Below are 23,608 nucleotides of genomic sequence, written 5' to 3' on the forward strand. Positions count from 1 at the left end.
TTTTTAAAGAACTATAATAAATTTAAATATATAGATATAAATAAATAAATAAAAAGAAGATATTAAATATGATAGAAATATTGATGAATTTGACATTTCAGGTAAGATATTAATTGTTGACATCTAATATCTAATACATTTCATGGTAGTGTGATTGATTGGACCGATTATTAATGATGCGTGTCGCTTTAGCATTATCACTGTCCAGCTTTGTCTCTTCGTTCGGCTGATCCAGGTAAACATGTGCCTGAGGGCATTTTTAACATTCCACCATGAATTGATAGATGCTGACTCATATCCACATCTTACAATTCTGATTTCTGCAATAGGGTCTACAACCCGATTCTCACTTGCCAGCGATGGAATAACACTTCACACTTATTTATAATGTTCAGTTTTTATTAATAATTGAAATGAATAAAATATTTATCAACAGGATCAATTTAATCTTTGATTTACTGTATAATAACTACATTTCTAAAGGCAGATATAGAGAGGGTTGAGAGGATGTCTCCTTAAATTTTGAAAATATCCATTTGTCTTTCAAATTTTATTTTAATACTATAATTAATGAGCCCTCAAAAAGTTCTAAAGTTTTTTAACTTGGTCTCTTTTATATAGTTTATAAATTTTATATTAAAGTTGGTAACATTTTAGTTTAATACAAAGTAATATATAAAATTAATTTGGTTATAAACTATTTGGTAACATTTTAAGTTTATTTTGATACGTTAATATAATCTAAATATTAATTTGGTAAGAAAACAACATTAACTAATTGCAATATCTAAATGAAAAGCAATATTTCAATATTAATTTGATAAAAAAAAATAAACTTTTTTGAAATGTTAATTTGATGATCAAAATTAGCTTGAATTTGAAAACATCTTGTTCAAAGTATTGTAAATATTTTGTGTTTCGCCCCTGCTATTCTCTTAGAGGGTGAGGTTCAGTTTCCTATTACTATTATGATTGAGAAGTTATTTTTGACAAACTTGGTTTGAAAAGAAGTGCCTTTTGTTGTGAAAAAATATAAATTGGGATGGAAAATTAAAATGCTCATTTCAAAAATGAGGTTGAAAATTAAAAAAAAAATTAGATAATATTTAAATAATTTAATATAATTATATATAAAATATACTTTTTAAAATGTTTTTAATAATTAATAAAATATTTTTAAATTTAATTATACATGAAATATTTTCAATTTTTAGATACATTTTAAATTATTTAATATTTCAGTAATTTAATATAATGATACTTATAATTGATATTTAAATTATTTAATATAATGATACAAAAAATAAAAATTAATCTAAAATTTTAAATACATTTTAAATAATTAATACAAATAAAAGTATTTTGATAATTTGCATTCCAAAACGCAAAAATCAAAAGCTAAAGCACTTTGCGTTAAGGTGGGAAAGTACTTTTTCACCACGCTTTTAACTTGTTGAAACAAGTTGTGGAGAACATTCTAAGTGGCACTCGATAGAAGGCCCAACTTTGGAAATCAATTTGTTGCCTTGTGAAGATTAGATTGGATTAGATTGAATAATTACAACCCTTGGATTATGGAGAATCGTTCGGGATTAAATTAGAATTTACCTTGAAGACTAAATCTCCCTCATCACATTTTATTGGGCTTTATTAGTATATTACTTTTGTTATTTTGTAGTTGCTGATTTTAAGGGGTTTTATTTTAACCAATCTTTAGTATATTAGCATGTCTCAAAACCTCTATATATTATGAGACTTGTATAGGTATTGCAAGAGAGCATTTTACTTGTTTGTTAAAGAACTTATTATGTGAGTGCAATTGAAGTATAAACCAATCATGTTTACAATTTAAATTCTCAGGGAGAGAATCTATATGTGAGTGTTCTAGTCTTTAGGTATAAAGGCGAGGTCTCTATACTTGGGGAGTGATAAAGTGTTAGTCGCATGCTGTATTATGGATTAAAGATAGTTGAATTACTTACTAAGCTAGGTTCCACAAACGTAGGAAAATTGAACTGCGTAAACAAACCCTTGTGCTCTTTGTTATTTTGTTTACACAGTTTTTGTAGTGCCAGCTGTAGTGGCCACTGCCATCAGACACTTCCATTTGTCTTAGGCAATTCAAGCAATTAACAACTTTAAATCCCAACATAACCCCAAAAGCCAAGTGTTTGACATTACTTTTAGGGGGTTGAAAAACACTTTTCCAATCCAAACGCAATGCCAAATGAAACCCTAAAAGTACCATTCAGGCCTTTGTACTAGTGTCACGGGATTAGATCTTTCGTCTCGCGATCCGTGGGGCCTTAGGCGATCTATTCGTCAAACTTGCCTAAGTCAGCCTTAACACCAAAAGTCAGGATTCCTTTAGAATTCCTCCAAAGCACCAATTTGTATAACGGAAGTAATTTTTGCCAAAGAAGCCACAAAAGAACAACAGAAAGCCACATAAAAGAACGCACGAGAGGTGTTTGAGTAAATGCTCTCAAAATTCTGTTACTCTTAAGAATTCAAATTACAATGGATGATTTACAAGTGAGGGGAAGGCTCTCTATTTATAATTGAGCTCCCCCAAAACCGACAGTCTAGATTAAGTTGCATCGATGGACGGGATTAGCCTATCCCTTAAGTCATAAGATTTACAAGATACACCATATCAAATTAAATCTACAAGATATGATTCACATATTTACTAAAAATAGCCTATGTTGCTATATCTTTATTATCGGGCCAACTAGACTTCAATCTGATAGGCTTCTCCAATAGTTTTTTGAATCGGACCAGTTCTCGTGGGCTAAATGATTCCTTTCTAATTGATAGACCTCCATGGGGTGCATCTCGTGTCATGGTCATGGGTTTTGTACTTTGGCCTGTGACATTCTCCTCCACCCATTCTCGCAACGCCCTTGTTGCACTTTCAGGATGGCATTAATTAGATTCACCTTGGAACTCTCTCGTCCATTGGCTTCTTCCTGACTCATCTTACGACTGGGTTGTTCCTTTAGCTATTAGAATTTAACTTTTGCACTTTAAGCAATTTGGTCCTTTTCATCAAATTAAACATATAATCGGTAAAATTTCTTATCTAAATTTTCATACGATATTTCTATCATAATGCAAACTATAAAATAATATTAAAATAATTTTTCTTTCGGCCTTAGATTTGTAGTCCCAAAACCATTGTCCCGATTTCACTAAAAACGGGCTGTTACAACATTAGATTAATGAGCAAATTGGATGTGGCTGATGGAGGAATCATATACTAATATGTAACATGCCACTTATACCTCAGGCTAATGTGACAATATTTTAAAAAATCTTTAAAGAATATTTTTATAATTATTGAAAAACCATATCTAGGATGAATTTAAACAAATGATTGTAACAACGAAGTAGTTTAACATCACGAAGCTAGCAAAGTTGAGAAAAAAGATGCACATTCTTTGATTTATTGATGAAAAGACATTTCAATGGTGGCCTTGATTGTAGTCACTAGTGTTTGCTTGGTGTGCCTTATACATGGATTCACCTACTATATGCAAACTTTATCTTGGATGCCTCCAACGGTATTTCCCATTCTTCAAACCTGGATATGATTTATTTATTTTCCTTTTCTCCTTCTAGTAGATAAGCGTATAAGCTTCTCGTCTTGCAATTTTTTTTTGTATGAGTAATAAAAATTTTGAGATGCTTATTTTATGTTTTAAGTAAAATGTTTCAAATTTTATGTGATAAAAAAACTATTTATGAATCATATAAAAGTAACAAATTTATCAAATATTTCAAAATAAAATTGTTATACCTTCGTATTTAACAAGAGAAACCCAATAACTTAGAATGTCCAATCCCACAAACTCTAATCCAAACAAACCCATGAATAACTCGCTTTACGCTTAAGATACTTACCATAGCATCGCCCAAATGCTATTCCCCTAAGACCTATATAATCCAAGGAAGATATATTGGGAAGAACCCTTACACACACCCATCAATCTATCACATCTAGTAGATCATTTTGGGTCAAGTCCAACAATACTCTAAGTTGACATTTTCCACCTTACAATGGCTCCTAGGATCGATAAAAGGGGAAACCTACGATTAACCTCTCATTCCCTTATAAATACCCCTAGGATAACGGGTAGGGTGAAAGAGAACATAACCTCCCTCTACAAAAACTTCATCCCCTTAAAACCCATAAGTAACAACTCTCTACTCCCTTCATGGTGTGAACCACATTCACAAACCGTCGTCATCTCTATGTTATAACAGTTGGCTGCAGTTGATCAAGACAAGAAAGCCAGTTCCACCACTCCAGTTCAAACCAAACCCAACTTGAGGAACCAAGCTAAAATATTATAGTAAAAACCTACCATCCATCATATCTGTTGGAACAATTTCAAAATATTTATAATATTCTAATAATTATAATTGAAAAGTTATGAGTAATCAAACATTATAACACTTGGTTATTAATATAGAGTTGCCACTAGTCAAAAGTGATAAGTTAAGTCTCTTATTATAAAAGTTATGTTACTTGATTATTAACAAAGAATTATGATTATTGATGGTCACTAAACTAACTATAAATACGACAAAGGCAAGCACACCTATCAAACAATAGTATAGCTATGGTGAGTAAGGAATATCGTATCCATGATGACTAAAAGTACTAGTAATTATCGTCTTCTTATTATCTAGCCGACAAATTAGGGTGATGTGTTTTAATCTAAAATTACTAAACTAATTTATCTAATAACGCAACAGAGAATGAAATAAGAAAATAATCGAAGATAACTATTGAGATAGACAATACCCAGGAAAGAATCCACTTAAACTTCACTTATTATTATGAATCTGAATTAAATGATTTATTCACTTATGTCTTGATCCGTAGAAATCCTTAAATTATGTTAATATTTATTTCGAGAGTAAGAACAACTGACTCTAGGTTGATTAATTGAAATCCCTTTCTAATTAAAACCCCTATTGTCGCATTAACTCGATCTATGGATTCCCCTATTAGATTTGACTCTAATCCAGTAGATTTATGACGTCCTATTTCTAGGATTTCATCTAACTCCACTCAATTATGCTAAATCTACTCTTAAATAGGGACTTTTGCTCCACTAAAATAAGCACATTAAACATGAATTAATATTCTGAAAATATTAAAACAAGAAATAAGCATAATAATTGAGAGCAAGAATCAAATATTTATCATGTAAATCAGAAATTAAATAATAAGATTCATCATAGGTTTAATCATTCCTAAGTATCTAGGAAATTTAGTTCATAATCCTGAACAGAAATATCTCAAAGTTAGGATAACCACAAGACATAAAGAAACTCAATAAAACTTCAAAGAAATTAAACGGAGATCTTCGATCTTAAGGGAAATTCGTTTCTGAGTTGATTCTGATGGCGTTCTTTGAGTGTTTTCTTTAATCTCTCTGATTGCCCCTTAAGGTCTTCTTCTAATTGGTATTTATAGACTTTAGAATTTTCAGAAAGCCTAAAAATTGAGTTTTTTCGCGTATTTAGGAAGCAGGGTACGAAATCGACGTTGGCTGGTATATGGGCTTGTGTCTAGCCCGTGTCGATCTTGAAAACAGCTCTTTTTTGTTTGATTTTGGCTTGTTTTTCATTCCTTTCGCTCTCAAATGCTCTCCTAAGTATAGAAACATGAATTTAAAGGATTAGGAGCATCAAATTCACTAATTTGCATAATTAATCATCCAAAAATGCATTAAAAATAGGATTAAAATATGTTACTATTGAGTATGACTCCTATTTCAGTCAAATTTGAGAATTAATCTTTCAGTTAAACTCTGTTTATTTGTTTCAATCAAACTCTTAGTCTAGATTATTTTATTATTATTTGACTTATGCATTTAGCCTATAAATAGGTTCTTTTACAATCTTAGAAAATACACCCATTAGAGATTATAACTCATAACACATTTAGAGAATTTTGTGTTTACGTTTTGAGGGTTCTTTATTTTTGGGTTTTCAAGGTTTAGCTTTTATCTTCATCTTTTGTACTCTTCGTTCTTTTTCCATTATAGTAAAATTATCTTTGTCCGTTGTTTTTTATTCTCTTTGGAGGGATTTTGCCACGTTAAATTTGTGTGTTCAATTTCTTAGTTTATTTCACTATTTTTTTACTTGTTACTTAATCGGGTCGATCCCAACAAGTGATATCAGTGCTAGTTCAATTTTCATAGATTAGCCCGTTTAGAGATGGCAGCAACAATGTTTAAAATTGAGAAGTTCGATGGTGAGACAATTTTCAATCTGTGCCAGATTCTGATGATGACAATTCTAGTTCAAATCGACTTGAAAAAGGTTGTTACCGGGAAAAAGCCTGAGAATCTAAATCAAACAGAATGGGGAGAGCTTGTTGAAAAGCCATTGTCTGCAATCTAGTTGTACCTCGCGAATACGGTATTGTAGGAGGTATTGATAGAGAAGACCTCATCTGCCTTATGGAAAAAGGTTAGAAACTCTTTATGCGACTAAGTCTCTGGCTAACCGTTTAGTGTTGAAACAACGTCTATTTACGTTTCACATGAACGAAGGTGAGCTTCTTAGAGATCACATCGGTCAATTCATTACTCTTTTAAATTATTTAAAGAACGTTGAGGTTTATATTGACGAAAGAGATTAGGCTATGCTATTATTGTGCTATTTACCCCTTCATACAAATCTTTCAGGAAGACTCTGATTTATGGTAGAGATAAACTCTCGTTCGAATATGTGAAGGGTCATTTGTTGAGTAGAGACAAACTCGGCAATGAGTTTTGTTTGGATAGCAAGGCAGATAGGCAAGCTTTCGTTTTTGTAGCATAAAAGAAACGAGACAAAATGTGTCGTTATTGTAAAAATTTAGGTCACGTCAAAGCATATTGTTATAAATTACGAAATAAAAGAGTTGCTGAAAGTAACGAGGAAGATCTAGCTGGTACTAATTCGGTCAATAAAAGCGGTGATGATTTCTTGTTAGTGTCAACGAGCGATAACTCTAAGCTCATGCCCGAGTGGATCCTAGATTCGAGATGTTTTTTCCACATGTGTCCCAATAGAGAATAGTTCTTCACATACAGTTCGGTTGAAGGTGGAGTTGTGCGCATGGGAAACGATTCATCTAGTAAGGTAATTGGTATTGGTTCTATTAAAATTAATATACACGATGGGATGATTAGGACACTCTCAGATGTCAGGTATGTACCTGATTTACGAAAGAATTTCATCTTCTTGAGTATTTTAGACTTGAAAGGATGCTGAATCAACATCGAGTTGAGCGACATTAAAGTATCTCGTGGAGCTCTTATTTTTTTAAAAGGTAAAAGAACCCGCAATCTTTATATTCTAGAACGTTCTATAGTGATCGATGAAATCGGACGTCTCTCGTCCGTTACGGAGTCGAAGTCAACTCGTTTGGAGCGGAGGCAACTTGGTCATAGAAAGGAAAAAGGTATGACCGTTTTGTTGAAGAGATGTTCTCTTTTGGATGCAGGTTTTGAAAAGTTAGGGCACTGTGTTCGTGAAAGTCAGATTCGGGTTAGTTATAATTTGGCAGTGTACAAGTCGAAGGCTAGAAGTCTTTCAGTTTCTAAACACAGATTCGACTCAATTAATTCCCTGCATAGTTTAAGATAGGCCCGTGAAGGGCTTTGGTAAAGATGGCATTGTGGAAATATGAGTCAAGGTGGAGATTTGTTGAGTATGACTCCTATTTCAGTCAAATTTGAGAAATAATCTTTCAGTTAAACTCTGTTTATATGTTTCAATCAAACTCTGATTAGTCTAGATTATTTTATTATTATTTGACCTATGAATTTAGCCTATAAATAGGCTCTTTTACAACATTAGAAAATACACCCATTAGAGATTAGAACTCATAACACATATAGAGAATTTTGTGTTTACGATTTGAGGGTTCTTTGTTTTCGGGTTTTCGGGGTTTAGTTTTTATCTCCATCTTTTGTACTCTTCGTTCTTTTGCAATTATAGTAAAATTATCTTTTCCCGTAGTTTTTTATTCTCTTTGGAGGAGTTTTTTCACGTTAAATTTGTGTGGTCAATTTCCCAATTTATTCCGCTATTTTCTTTTAACTTGTTGCTTAATCGGGTCGATCCCAACAGTTACTTTTATAGTTTATCAATTATTCAAGTAGATACTATTGAATTATTATGTTTATTGTTAAAAGATGTGACTATTCATTTGGATAATTATGCCTCGACACGATGACTTCTATAAATAGGAGGTGAATTTCATTTGCAAGACATACCAATATGTACCAAAAAGTCAGAAATAAAAGTTTATCTATTCTCCTCGATCTTCCAATTTTTTAAAGTTTGTTCTATAAAGAATTGATGCAGAAGTCCTTTATAGAATTTGATACTCTTGTTATGCTTCACTCAATGCTAGTGGGCTATTTCCGTCAGTGTAAAACGTAGATAGTCATTTAGATAGTTATGCTTTATTGTATTCTCAAGGTTATTTGTTTGTACATCTTTTGCAAACAAAAATATAAGTTGTGGATAGAACCTTAAAGAAAGTGACATGGTTACATGCTTTAAAGCCTTCATTAATTTCTTATAAGCTTATTTTATCTCCATACACCAATAATTTAAAGTTTTATTCTCACAATTTACAAGAAATTACAAGAAACTAAAGAAGACGTGTCGATTTACCACACATTCATATGACACTGTAAATATAGTATTATGAGAATGGCTATCAACAATGAGACAAAATTAAAGACAGTGATCTAACTATTGATTTAGAAACCAAAACTGCAGCAAGAAGAAGTGTGTTAAATTTGTGATTCACTATTATTGCATGAATTGAATTTTGTGAGTATGTTTTATTGAAGTTAGTTATATTATGCAAAATATAAGAAAGAATATGGATAGCCTGCATGGATGAAATGCATGCAAATGCACAATTGGGAAATGTTTTATTAATGGTTCAAAGTATTATGATCATTTGAAAATCGAAAACAATTACTTTAAAAAACATTTCAACCTGAAAAGTGATTTTTTCACTATTAAAATAGTGAAATATCTTTATAATTTTATAAGATTATTTTATCATTTTGACTCCTCAAAATGTATTTTTATTATTACTAATTTAAAATTTTATAAATTATAAGGAGATTAAATAAAAAATTTTATTTTAAATAGTCCGTGTTAGAAATACTAACTCATATATATATATATATATATATATATATATATATATATATTCCATTTCCAAAGGAGCATGAATCTTGAATTCAATTGGTGCTTGTATTTGAGACATGTCCTTTTAGTGCCTCTGCACTTTTATTAAGTATATATTTAAATATTTTAAATATACTATGAATTTGCTTAAATATATAATTAAGCAAAAACTGCAATTTCAAAGAAAAATGATATTAAAGTGGATGAGGTGGAGAAATCAAGTGGCACTAAAAGGTACATGGAATAGGATGAGAGGAAATGATCTAGTCCATTAAATGTTGTAGATTATTGTATAATGCAAGTGGCTGATAAAAATAATGGTGAGGTTTGTCTTTTGAGGTGATATTAATTTTGAAACACACTACTGCGTATAAACAAATTGCAGCTAAGGTGTTGCTTTCAAGATGGGACAATACATATGTAATACATATAAAATCAAGTTTTCCTTGGTTGGAAAACCAAACATCTCCACATATTTCTCTGCTTTTGCAGGTTTGGCAGTTAGTCAAAATATGGGGTTAAGTTCTTACCTATGGAATGCACTCCCTTTTATGGCAATGATTACAGTGGAATGCACAGATGTGGGTATATCAGTGATAAGTAAAGCAGCTTTGAGTAAAGGAATGAGCAACGTTGTTTCAGTTACTTATTTCAATGCTTTGGGTACTTTGATCCTTCTTCCATACTACATTTTTTTCAGGTATTGAATCTGCAGTTTAATATACTTTGATGTTTTTTTAAAGAGATTTTTTATGATTTTTGTGGTTTTTTTTCCCTGCAGAGATAAGCAAGCTCCTTTGACTTTCTCACTGCTTTGGAGATTCTTCCTCTTAGGCTTGATAGGGTTTAATTTCATATAACTATAATTATTTTTTAATTTCTTCAGGAATTTTGTTTCCTATTTTTGAGAAATAAATTTGTGACAGCTGACATATTTGTTCATTAATTTTCAGAAGCTCAGGACAGATTATATTTCTTACTGGAGTCAAATTCAGCTCCCCTACTCTCTCATCAGCTTTAGTAAACCTTATCCCCGTTTTCACTTTCCTGCTTGCGGTCATATTTAGGTACTATGAACAATGTTCTAAGTTCATTTCTTCATTAAAATTCCAATATTTAGTAACTACATTAGTCGGACTTGAATGTGAGACCAAGCCCAGATTATTTTTCCCCCAAGATTTTCATATATACGAAGTTTTTACAGATCACATCCTCGTATCCATGTTGTACAGAATATGGGTATTTCAAGAAAAAAATGTATATGTGCTATGGTTTGACTTTGTTAAGAATTTTATTTCATTTTTATGCTTGATAAGTGTTTGATGATGGTTTGGGATTTATTTATATAGGATGGAAAAGTTAGAAATGAGAAAATCAAGCAGTCAAGCTAAATTGTTGGGTGCCATTGTAGCTGTAACAGGAGCATTCGTAGTGACTCTCTATAAGGGTCCTCCAGTTTTAATGTCTTCATCTCCTTCAGATTTTCTTCATCACCCTTTTGATTCAAAGCAATTTAAGTGGATTATTGGAGGCCTTTCAGAGCAATCTAAGTGGATTATTGGAGGCTTTCTTCTTTTATTGGTTTGCCTTTCATCTGCAACATGGAATGTTCTTCAGGTAAGTTTTTCTATGTATTTTGAGGATAATACTCGCATAGTCATGTTGAAATATGAGTTAGATACTCGCGATGTATGCTTCGACTTGAAACTGAGTGTTTGATACAAGTATGTGTCCGAAAGTTAATAGAAAAAACGTTCATTTTTTCTTGTATTTGGAGATAGTTATGTCTGTAAATGAAGAATCTGGATAACATATATTAACAAGGTTGTTTGTAACATGCTTGTGAATTGTGATCATGTATGTACATATATTATCAAGGTTGAGAAATTGACATGATTTTCATGTTTTTTCAGGCAGCCACTGTTAAGGAATATACAGATAAAATGACGATTGTCTTCTTCTTTACGTTCTTTATAGCTATCCAATCTTTGGTTTTCTCTGTAATTTTGGAAAGAAATCCAACTGCATGGAGATTGAAGTCTACTGAAGAAGTAGCTGCCATTTTATGCTCGGTAAAGCACAGACCATTAAAACCATCAATCATGTTTTTGCTGTTATTGACCCTTAAATGATGTTTATAATTTTGTTAAATGATAAAACAGATTAGGAATATGACACGGACCCTCAGGAGAAATATTTAGAAAGATTGAATATTGTTTAGCGGCCGACTCCTTTGGGAGAAGTTTTAAAGTGTTGTCCTCCAGAAAGTTGATCAGGCCCCCAACAATGGTGGATATGGTTCACAGGTTGTGCTGGGGTTGTCTCCTGCCACTGCCTGGATTCACATAAGGGGAGTGTCTGGAGGAATCAGACTGCTTGTGGGCGCACGGCCACCCACTAAGGGGACGTAAGTGTCTCGCCCTTGGTTGTCCCCTTGGTGGGGTTTGAATCCCTAACCTATGGTATATAGTTCACCACTTAAAGAGATACGGTACTGCTTGAGTGTGCCCACGTATGGCCTGATTCCTCGAGGGACTTCCCTCTGTGAAACCGGTTGCTCATGGCAGGCTGGCTCTCGGAAAAAGTGGGAGACAAAACCCGCACATGACCCGGTGACAATACTGACCATTGTTGGAGATTTAATTATAATCGTATCAAATACATATCTTCTCCAACACTAACGTTCAAATTCAAGTAACATAGTTTCACAAAAGTTATTTAGAACCAACACTTTGTTTTGCAGGCAGTATTTGGAAGTTTGTACAGAATTTCAATTCATACATGGTGCTTAGAAAAGAAGGGACCTGTGTATGTTTCCATGTTCAAGCCCTTAGGGATTGCTGTTGCAGTCGCCCTCACTGTCATATTTCTTGGCGAGTCTCTTTTTCTTGGCAGGTATCTCATACTCTGCTTCAACTCCATCTATCTTAATTGAATTCGGGGGTGATATGTTGAAAAATGAGTTGTTTGAATGCAGTGTGATTGGATCAATTATCATTTTAGTGGGATTCTACACAGTGATATGGGGACAATCCAATGAAAAGAAGACGTTGAAAACTGAAGTTTGTGGCTTGGAATCATCCCACCAAAAGACCCCTCTTATTCACAATAGCTGAACTAATATCAGCAAAACAAATAATGCCTACATTTCACTCCTCTTCTCCCTTTTATGTTATGTAGGCAATAGTGTAGTTTCCAAGTCGGGGTCGGGGTCGGGGTCGGGGTCGGTGTTGGTGTCACATGTAACTTTTTTATTTTTTAACTTTTTGAAAGTTAGTATTTGTATATTCGTACCTAAATATATATGATATTATTGTAAACAAATGTCAATTAATATGTATTTTGAATTTGGATTAAAATAGGAATTATATTGTGATCAAGCCATTGAGGTAAATATTCAAGAACATGTCCCTATAAGAAAAGCAACACAAACACATGAGTAATCTGTTTTTGTTTTAAATTAAAATCTCATATAAATTAATGAAAATTAATCTGTTTTTCTTAGGCTAAAAGATTAGTTTAAATGCAATTAGATTACTTACATACTTAGAACCACTAATCCCACACAGAAGTTAAATTTTTTTTTTTGGTATAATGACTTATTTGGTCCTCTAATTTTGTAAAAAAATGTCATTTTAGTTATTTATTTAAATTTTCGTTTTTTTAGCCCTTAAATTTATATTATTTGTCAATTAACCCGAAATAAATGAAAAAGTTAACTTCTGTTAATGTGGCAAATGCGTGGATGCCACGTCAACAAAATTGAAAGATGTTAACTTTTTCATTTATTTTGAAATGATTTGACAAACAATACAAATTTAAGGAATAAAAGAGACGAATTAAATGAAAGATTAAATTGATTTTTTTTTCTATGGCAAGCCTAATTTTTAAGTGTTGTAAATTTTATTAAAGTACAATTAGATTATCGAAAGCACTTAGAACTCTTAAGCCTTCACGAAGTTTAATTACAGTGTTCTAATATATTATCTATAAGCTTAAAAAGGGTCCAAGTGAAAGCTTAGGGTAAAACCAGTATTAGATTACATCTTTGTTCTTAGATTTTTTATATGGAGTTTGTTGAATCAAACAGACAGGATATGGATGAATGGGTTGATTTAAAAACCGATGATTCATTCAGCAAAGCTACTTTTGAACAACACTTGAACCAATTCAAGTCAATTGTAAGGCAACATGGTGCTGAGTTTGAAGCCAAATTACAAGAATTGGAGTTGATTCCGAATCCAGATATTCAAAAGTTATTGAGTAAGAGTACGCTTCTGTTGAAGGTGATCGAAAACGAGTTTAAACAGGTCGAGATCGGAGATGATAGCGAACAAGTTTCGATCACAAGTTGGAAGATGGTGATGATGGCGAACAAGAACTACTAATTATTTTCCTAGATCAATCAAGTCTTTCAGATATAAGCGAGATGTGGCCTTATGATGAACAAGCAATGGTGCAGCAACTTCCACTGTTTCTTTTCCTAGATCCGACAGGTCCTTCAATGTGGTCGTACGCAGCCTCATTCCTAACCAGGTTCCTCGACCCCTTTGGATGCAACTGGATCTCAGTACGTTTTCTTTTTTAGGCTAAAAAAAATTACAACTGAAACGTTAGCAAACGCCAAGCTGTTTGGAAAGCATTTTTCAGTGCGTTGAAAATGCATTTCATCTCACCGGAGGCTGAATTCCAGACTGGAGCCTTTTGCTCCAGGGAAAATTTAGCAACTCCAGTTGCTTTTTCTTTTCCTCTTTTACCCATATATTCTTCAGGCTTTTCTGTATGTTTGGTTACCGTTGTTCTCTCCTTTCCCCTTCCCCTTTCCCTTGGGTTGCAAATCAGTTTGGTCAAGGACCTCTTCCGGTTCCTCCTTCATCCAGGTAAGGCTCCTTCTCCTTCTTTCGTTCTTCATTCCTTTTTCTTCTTCCGTTCTTCATCTTCTCTTCTCAGCATATTCTGTTTTGTTTCTTTTCTTTCTCTCTTTCTCATGCAAATCTACCATGAATTCTTCGCTGGGTCTTGCTTAAGGTGATGGTCGTTCTTTGATTTCTAATATTTTTATTTTAATGACTTATGCTGATTGTTATCAAATTGAGAGAAAGTGTAGTAGCCGATGAAGATTACAGATTATCTATTGGGTTTTCAGTCATTAACTTGGAATTGTGGATTATGCTGTTTTAATGAATTAGAAGATGAATTATGCTGATTTTGTTGGATCTTCAGTCATTAACTTGGAAGTGGACGAAGAAAAGCATGCGATTGTCCTCCCTAGGAATTTTCTACTTGATAGAATAGTAATTCTTTTTCTGCTTCATGTTAACTGTGTTTCTTCTTTTGCCCTTTCCAGATGGATTTCCAAGAGCAATTCTTCAAGGAACGAATCAAATTTATCCATGAAGCGAGGGATGAGAAGGAAGAGAGTTTTGAGAAGCTGCAACAGCAAGAGCGTGAGAAGGTCAAGCAGTCTAACCCCAATCCTTCAAACGCAGAGGAATACAGGCGCAGGTACATAATTTTGATACTTCTGTGAATTTCCTTGTGTAATTTGATTGATACTGGTAATCTTACAGTATATGACCGTTTCACATAAAAACAGATGGTTTAATCTCATAAGATGAAATGCTGCTAGATATCTCTTTTCTGTTTACCTGTTGAAGTTATGAGATAGTAGTGTATATTATGCTTGTGTTGTTTGCTTAGACATGGTTCAAATAAGAACTTGGAATGAATCTACGATTTCTTTCTTATTATGTTGCAATGTTTTGGTTGAATGACATTGCTCTTTCTAGATTATGGGCTGCATCTTTCATGCAACTTGAAACTAAAGCTAATCATATGTTTTGTAAAGAAGGAAATAGAAATAATGTTATTTTTGGCTCAGTACGAGGGCTGAAAATTTTGAGGGTGTAGCTAACTGTCAAATTAATAGAAGTTTCGAAAAATATTGTTTTTTGCATGAGCACTTTTTGAGAACAACTTTGTTGTGAACAATTTGTTATGCGCCTTGGCATAGGATCTAGTCAATTTGTTATGCATTATGATGGAGCTATCTATGAAGCTGCTGTTCAGATTATGCTAAATACATTGCTTATTGAATCTCATCAAACTCTCTGATTACTCTTAAATCCTGTTCTTATCTGTTATTTCATTATACCTATTATTTTACAGCAACCTTGAGAAAGAAAGAAGAGGCTTGATTCTTGCCAGTTTTTTCCCTTGATTTGGGTTAACACACAAGTATGCTTTTTTTGTATGACAATTTTTTTTACATGTTTGGAAACCAAATATTCATTTGTTTGTATACTATAGCTTCATCACACTTTGATTGATTCAAATCTAAATTTTTGTGAACAAATATTGTTGTACAATATTAGTTGCATCTTCTAGTGTCTTTCCTTTTTGCAATATATAACTGCAATTGAGTATAGATTGAAAATCGAGTCTATAGTTGTATACATTTATTTGAAGAAGCAATTTGATTGTCAAGAGTTGTTCTAAGTACTTAGGGGAAATATAAATAAGAAAGATAGGAGAGATTAATGGAGATGTTAACTATAGGATTAAAGGTGGAGACTTGTGACAAAAGAGCCCTGCTTTGCTATAGGACAGTTCTAAGAGACCTGCTTTGCTATACGGTAGGGAATGTTGGGGTAACAAGAAGCAATATATACAAAACACTAGTCTAGCCGTGAGACAAATGTTAAGATAGATGTAAGACTAAGGATGTAGTTAGATATGATGAAATTCATCTCAAAGTTGAGTAAGGTGATAGAAAACCATTTATATTGGTTTGACGATATAAGGCACGGATCGACGGATGCATGTGATTGAAAGATCGAGTAAATTGACATTACACAAGATCGATTATAGGTAAGAAGATGGTGGTGGATAAGAATGACTGGAGTAGCAGGATTCATTTGTCATGTACCTGACATAAAAAGCTTTTTATGCTTGATTTTTTATTTAATGTCGTAGGTTTCCTAAAAAGCTGCAGTACGGTGACATTCCAGAAGATATTGAACCTGAAGAAATTCGACCTATGGGAAACCATGCTATGTCAATTACGTGGCCAGATGGATTTAGCCAGGTGATAATTAACTTGCTCCTGTCTTTCTTTTGCATTGGATGACTATGATTTTTGTTACAGTTCTACAGAGTGATAGATGCTATTATAAGTCGAGAAATTGTCTAACCTAATGCTAACATTAAGATAACCGAGAGGTTCGTGAAAATTTGCAATTGAAACAATGGAGTAAGCTAGTATTGGAACTACACTTCCATGCTTTTTGCTTAACCTCCAGCATTATCAGTCTACTATAAAACGGATTGGCCAGTAACTTCTGCATGCTAGACTCAGTGTGAGTAACAAATATGATTATGCTTAACATTTTCATATACTCAAAGGGTCGACAAGATTACTTTAAAAAAACGAAAGAGTCGGCGTAACATAGTCTGGTGACATGCACTTAGCTACCCATGAAAATCACATATAGCAGGATCTGATTGCATATACACCAATATGAACTTTTTTAATTTCTTTGTCATCACACAGATCGCTCCCTATGATCAGCTCCAGATGATAGAGCGTTTAGTCGATGTTCCTCAACCGACAGCCGTCCAATCATGATGATAAGTTTCCTCCTTTCATTTGTGGCCTATTCAGATCAATACCATGATTCCACCGAACAAGGAATATCATGCATTTCTACTACAAAGCTTGTTGGAGTCAAATGAAACTAAAGGGAGTTTAGGACATTACTTGAAGCACAATAACCTCAATTTTAAGACCAGAGCTTCTATGTATTTATAGGCATATGCATGTATGTATTAGACTGAAAACTCTTTCAGATGTAATTTTTCTCAAGAACTCTACGCAAAGGTTCAAGAAGCTTCACTTTACAACAAAAACTCTGGTATCTTGGAGAAACCATATATCAGATTTGCTAAAAAGGAAAATTTGCATCATTCAACATACCAAACAAAATTAACAGTAGGGTTAAAATCTTAAATTAGACCGAGAAAATAGTAACAATAAAATTATCCCTCAATTCTTTTCTTTTTTTAGGTTTTATACAAAATTAATAACAATGTAAAGTGAAGAAAATAGTAAAAATGTGAATAAGTCCCTTTAGCATTGATGACCAGCTAAAGGCTCGACATTGCACGTTCTACATGGTGGCCATAGGCTATTTCAGTTACTAGCCAACAATTGGTTTTAGTTTTGAAGTTATTTGGGACTAGCAATGTCTTGCATTGGGTTACTGATAACAAACATTTGAAATAACATGCAATAAGACGCACAAACATTGAGAAAAAGGGTATTGTAAATATTTCATTAAAGAGATTTGAAAGAAGAATGAATAGTAATAATTTTTGAATTTTTCTCTAGTTTTAATTCATTTTTAGTTATTTATTATTAAAAATAAATATAATTGTAATAATTTTTAATCATTTATTAATTTTGTAATTGTTAAATAATTTTAAAAACTTCTATTATATATTATTTTTAATCTAATGTCCTTAAAAGTCATTTTCTATTTTCACCTCACCGCTATAGCTGCGTTTGAATCCAAACACACACTCCACCGCTGTTTCTAATCTCACTGCTACAGTATCCAATCTCACTGCTACAGTAACTAATCTCACCGCCACCACTGTTTTTAATCTCACCGGAGCTAAACACACCGCCCATCCAAACTAAGCCTTTATCATCGATGCAGCATCGTTCTGAGCAGCCTTGCAGTGCCACCTTAATCCTAATAGCAACCCTCTCGGAGGAGTCTTAATATATGATCATATCATCTTAAGTTAACTTTTAGTTGCTCTGTTTATCCAATTTAGAAAGATTTTGGACTCTTTTAGTAATTGTTTATTATGGTATGGATTTTAGTTTTAGTTTTTCATTTTCTGAAACTTCGTAAGTATGTGTTAGTTAAACATTTTCTAGTAATTGTTTATTTTGGTATGGATTTTTAGTAATTGTTTATTATGATATGTATTTATAAGGTAACCGATATATATATATATATATATGTGTGTGTATATGTATGTGTGGTCCAAGTTGGAGACTGTTAGAAAATATTGATATCACATAAATAATAAGAGTAATTACATTTTAATATTTACTAACATAAGAGGTTAAAATAATTTTGGATTCTTTTAGTAATTGTTTATTATGGTATGGATTTTAGTTTTAGTTTTCATTTTATAAGTATGTGTTAGTTAAACATTTTCTAGTAGGAAATTAATTGAATATTTGAAGGAATAACTAAAACTAAAAATAAAAATTAAAAAAATTCTTTTGGATTTGATAGTAAAGTTTTTAACTCATAGGGTTATATAATGATATGTAATTATAAGGTAACTGGTATATATATATATATATATATATATATATATATATATATATATATATATGGTCCAAGTTAGAAATTGTTGGAAAATATTGACATCACATATAATAAGAGTAATTATATCTTATTATTTACTATCACAAGAGGTTAGCCTAAATTTAAAATAATCTAATTTGGTTAAGGTTTATTTGGTTTTAGTTATTAAACAAAATATGAGTTAAATATGTGTAATACTCTAGTACCTAATTTCTATTTGATGGTGGGTTGATTAGAAGTTAGGGTTAACGTGCAAAAGTTATATATTAGAGTTATGGTCCCTAAATTACATATAACATAACTTTTTTAATATCTCATCTTTAGAAAAGAAAGAGTCACCTTCTCTAGATTACTTGTATGCTAATTTGGACAATCAAGATTCGAAGATTTCAAGAAATCAATGAATTCAAGTACGCTTCCACATCTAATTTTGTTCTTGAATTATTCTTGATGATTTTACACGACAAATCTTGATTTATTAAACTTTATTTCAAATTTATTTTTAGGGTTGTTACATTTAAATCCTAATTCCTAAAACGAGGAGTAGAGAGGAAAAAAACGTTGTTAGTTACAAGAGCTCCAGTCCTATTAGTTGTTATTATTTCAAGTCTGGTAGCAAGAACTGATAATGCTACCAACTTTTCCAGCATCTGCAGCATCAAAACAGATGAAACCCCATTAAAAATGTTATATGGAGCAAACAATGGAATATTTCTTAGATAAAGATTTTATTGTGTTTATATGAACTAATATATATACCAGTGGGATTGTAAGCTTTGATTATGGAGTTTGCACATCCAGTGGTATAATCGAAGGCAACAAGCGGGGAATGTTCGCATCCTATCATGCAGAGAGCCATGCAAGCTGCAAAGCGTGAAGTACTGGTTTCAGGACGATAATTAAGTTCACACTCTACAATACATGAGTATAACCCTCCTTTTACACCACCATCAATATTTGATTCTTCAACCGCTCGCACTTGAGTTGCTAGCAGAGCCATCACCATCAACACCATGAAGCTTATCGCCATTTTTTTCTCTGCAGCCATGAGTAGAAAGCACATTACTGTTTCTTGTTTATTTTTGCGTGTGATGTTTCCTTATGTTTTCTTGTGTGAAGTGAAGGGTTGAATAAAATCTGTAATTATAGGGTTGAGCTGATAAAGCACTTGGTTTTTTTTATAGGAAAAGAGTGCTTTGGAAGGCAGGATAATCTAAATAAAGCAGTATTAAAAAGACTATATACTAGTATAACCTAAAAAAGCAACGTTCGACATAATTTTCTTTTACATATTTTGTCTTAATAAAGCACTAAAATATCATTTATTTCTTAAAATGAATATAAAATATAGAAAGAAAAAGACCCTAATGCATTAATATTGGTATCTATCATTTTGATTCAAATTTAAAATAAAAGATAATTTAATTCTTTATTAGGAAAATACAATAATGAGCAAAAATGAAGAGGAATATAATATTGTGTCCAATGTATCGAAGGTGATAAATGCAATTACATTCAATGACAAAGTTCAAAATCTACAAGGACTGGTACTTGTTTCAAGTCATGTTGTATCTGTTGCTTGAATAAGAGTGGGGATGAGAAAATATAACAATGTAGTTTATGCAAGAATTTGCAAAGAGAAAAAGAAAATCAACACAACATGTTTGTCGATGCAACAATATAGATTCATCACTCCATGATTTTATTCATCGGTTAATTCAATAGAAATCTTGATTTAAACTCAATCTACCCTCACACCACTTGTACCCAATTGTTATAATCATTCTCCCAAAACCCCACAATACAATCAATTAAATTCCACAAAAAAATGCCTAAGAAAAATGTGCCGATAGTGAAATACTTATAAGAGAACACTCCAAAAGAATATAACATATAAATACCATTATAATCTAAAAAATTCAAATTAAACAATACTATCAACAAAATAAAATTACCAACATTAATTCGTATTATATGTATATATTCCAATCTTCCTATAATTTATTAGGAAGAATATGATTGCTTTATAAGGATATAAATTTTAATTCATATATTATATGAGTAGTTGAAGGTACTATTAGCTCTATATAAAAGAAATATTATTTCTTAAACAATTTAATAAATAAGAATAGTATTATATTATTTTCCGTAGCTATTGTTTATTGTTTAGTGACTAAAATATTTAAGAAATAAATTGATAAAAAAATTAATGAGTAAACATGTAAGCACGCAATCTAAAACAAAATGGCCAAAAAATATAAATGCACTCAAATAACAAGGAACAAAATTAAGCTAAAACTTTTATTTTGATGTTGTTAACTATAAAAATAGGCAAAAGCATTTTTATGTTTTTAGATGAATTACTTGTGTCATGTTCTACCATTTTCTTAATATAAAAAAATAGTAAATTTTCATTTTCCCTAAAATTGGGCCAAGTAGTTTCGAGGGTAATTTAGGCATGTTCAGAAGTTTGAAGCATGGTAAACCGAAAATGTCTTCATCTATGGCTTTTTGATAGTTAAACCAATTTTTGAATTAATGTAGAAAAGATGTTCAATTTTGAAAAAAGGATTGTTTTGTAAAAGGGATTAACTTAAGAGTGGTTTTAAATTAAATGCACCAAGTTTTAAATCAACCTAATTCTTCCCCCTTTTCACCCTATTTCGAAGATTAAAAAAAGAAGAGCACTCCTCACCTATTTGTGCTGCCCATTGAAATCCCCATATACTCTTCACTTATTTTGATTTTCCAAGCTCTAATTCTTTTGATTTCTATCAAATTCCAAATACCAAATCCCTTCCAAATTAAAAGAGAAACACCAAAGACACTATTAATTTTGCTATCGTTCAAACTTGTGGGATTTCCTGATTTTCAACCAAACTTATGGGTTAATTTTGGTAAAGATTCAAAACCGGTGAAGCCTAAGACGATCAAGGCAAAAAGAAAGGAAAAACTAGTTTAGGCTTTCAGCAACTAGACGAAATTGCAAACAATGAATGTTTGGAATCGCTGATAATAGACGCGATTCATAGTGTTAATTGGGATATTAGGAGTAGCCTAAACCCCTACTCTAAGTTCCGAGTGTAAGCATTCTTATACCCCTCGTTTAATTTACAAAATATGCAATTGTGTGTTGTGGATTGAGAATTAATATGGGATAATGTGACATGTGATATATGTTTGTGATTGTAACGCCCTAAAATTTAAATATCCGACTTGTTAAATTCTGTCATATTTACTATCTGCTTCAGTGGTTAACGGCTTTGGTGGTGTGTAAGAGGTCATGGGTTTAAATTTTTCTTTTGGGAAAATTCAATTATTTTTGTTCCTATTCCTATATTGGTCTTTGTAACATAAATTTTATTTTCGTTAAATCTATAGAATGAGCTTGCTGGTTCAATGGTAAGGCGTTAGCTTACCCTCAGGTCTTGTGTTCAAATTCATGTGTAAGCGAAAATCTGATATATTATCAGAATATAGAGCTAGTTTAAAAATTGGTTTTTATTTAAAAATTATATATTATTTTTATTTTATTTTATTTTATTTACTTTTCCCAAATCCCCCAAATCCCTCATTTCCCACTTTTTCATATTTTTCCCCAATTCATTATTTTACGTTTCTTCCAGTAAAAGAATTGCAAAATCTAATCCTCAATTTTTCTTCCTTTCTTTAATCTTTGTCCTCTAATCATTCAGTTTTGGATTGCTGCTTATTTGATTCTATTTTATTTCTTCTTCCAGCTCGGTTGGCTTCAATCTTGGTAGGTAAGTGTTCTTTGTTCTTTCTTTATTTTCTTGTTGAGGGTGTTCATTTGGTTTAGGGGTTTTGGAGTTGCAAAGTTGTGTTGTTAAATTTGTGTTGTATGTTAGCTAATTAATCCGATGCGTTTTAGGGGAAGATCGAGAGCAGTTGGGTGTTCCTCCAGCGACCTAAGTTTCGTGTAGTTGTTGTTCCTTTAACAGTAAACATACGAATGTGTTTTTGGTAGTGATGAATGAGTTTGTTATGTTCGATTCTTGATTAATTTTGTGTCTCATTACTAGAATTGATCATGTTAAATATTGTATTTAGGTTCTGGGAGTCTCGTGTTTGTATTCACATCAAAATCGAACTAGGTGTGTAACAAAAAACCCAAAAATCAGCGAACAACGAAAGTTGAAAATTAATACTGTCGACGCCAAATGGTCGTGTGCTAGGCCGTGTGGGCCACATGGATGTGTGTGAGACCGTGTGTTAGGCTGTGTGGGCCACATGGGCTGGCCATGTAGGCCGTGTGGGCCTAAAATTCTGAATTTTTCCTAGAGCCGTAAACATCATTTGGATCGATCGTAGGCCTTCCGTAGGGTTGGTATGTTATAGAATAAGCTGTAAAACACGAAATTCTAACCATCTGTTAGCATAAACTTAAATAAAAATACACATATTTGAAATGATATAAGATAGGTAAAATCTATAATATGTTGTGTACAAATTGAAAAATGTTATGTATGACCTGTTATCTGATAAGCATGACTTGAGTTGGATATTGAGCATGTATGACATATACATATTTGGCATTTGATATTTCTGTATGTACATTTGGGATGAGATTTGTGTATATGGAAGAAGTGTGGGCAGTGTAATAACTAGCCGTATTTGGTAGCTTAGCCACACATATATCTGTAAATGGTGATAAATTGTTTAATGATCTAGCAGCTAAACTGCAAATATTCTGAAAAGTATCATACCGGCATTAAGTGGTGTGCAAGGTTGGATGGGTATTTAATACCCTATATAGTGTGTAGCAGATGGGGGTAGGATTGTAAATTTGCATTTGATTATGTTTCTGTATGTGAATATGTTTTGTATGTGTTATGTTAAGAGTTATGTCTGAATTTAATTTGTGATATTGATTTAATAAGTTACACACTGAGTTTTGAAAACTCACTCTTTGTTTGTCTGTCACTTTCAGATAACCCTCAGACTTAGGCGGATCGGTGTGACAGGAGTTC

At 32.3% G+C, this 23,608-nt stretch overlaps 2 protein-coding genes across 5 annotated transcripts; both read left to right on the forward strand.

Annotated features, from left to right (window-relative positions):
- The first annotated feature begins 9,558 nt into the window (after nt 1-9,558).
- LOC105768549 (WAT1-related protein At5g40240) lies at nt 9,559-12,622 on the forward strand. The gene is made up of 7 exons (XM_012588513.2): nt 9,559-9,928; nt 10,010-10,072; nt 10,182-10,295; nt 10,578-10,845; nt 11,142-11,300; nt 11,972-12,123; nt 12,206-12,622. The coding sequence occupies exons 1-7, from the start codon at nt 9,633-9,635 to the stop codon at nt 12,342-12,344; spliced, it is 1,191 nt and encodes a 396-aa protein (XP_012443967.1). The 5' UTR covers nt 9,559-9,632; the 3' UTR covers nt 12,345-12,622.
- Nucleotides 12,623-13,183: 561 nt separating this feature from the next.
- LOC105768555 (fe-S cluster assembly factor HCF101, chloroplastic) lies at nt 13,184-17,136 on the forward strand. 4 transcript variants are annotated; one of them, XR_008197544.1, is made up of 5 exons: nt 13,184-14,256; nt 14,576-14,733; nt 15,397-15,465; nt 16,204-16,315; nt 16,781-17,136. XR_008197544.1 is itself a non-coding variant. In XM_052633117.1 (4 exons), exons 1-4 carry the CDS (start codon nt 13,889-13,891, stop codon nt 16,806-16,808), a joined length of 666 nt encoding a protein of 221 aa, XP_052489077.1. In that variant the 5' UTR covers nt 13,199-13,888; the 3' UTR covers nt 16,809-17,136. The 4 variants fall into 4 exon arrangements, 2 of the variants coding, with proteins under 2 accessions (XP_052489077.1, XP_052489079.1); XR_008197543.1 differs by having other exon boundaries at nt 15,397-16,315; XM_052633117.1 differs by lacking the exon at nt 15,397-15,465 and having other exon boundaries at nt 13,199-14,256.
- Nucleotides 17,137-23,608: the final 6,472 nt, after the last annotated feature.

The sequence above is a fragment of the Gossypium raimondii genome, chromosome 7 (assembly GCF_025698545.1).
Source record: "Gossypium raimondii isolate GPD5lz chromosome 7, ASM2569854v1, whole genome shotgun sequence".
Classification (NCBI taxonomy): domain Eukaryota; kingdom Viridiplantae; phylum Streptophyta; class Magnoliopsida; order Malvales; family Malvaceae; genus Gossypium; species Gossypium raimondii.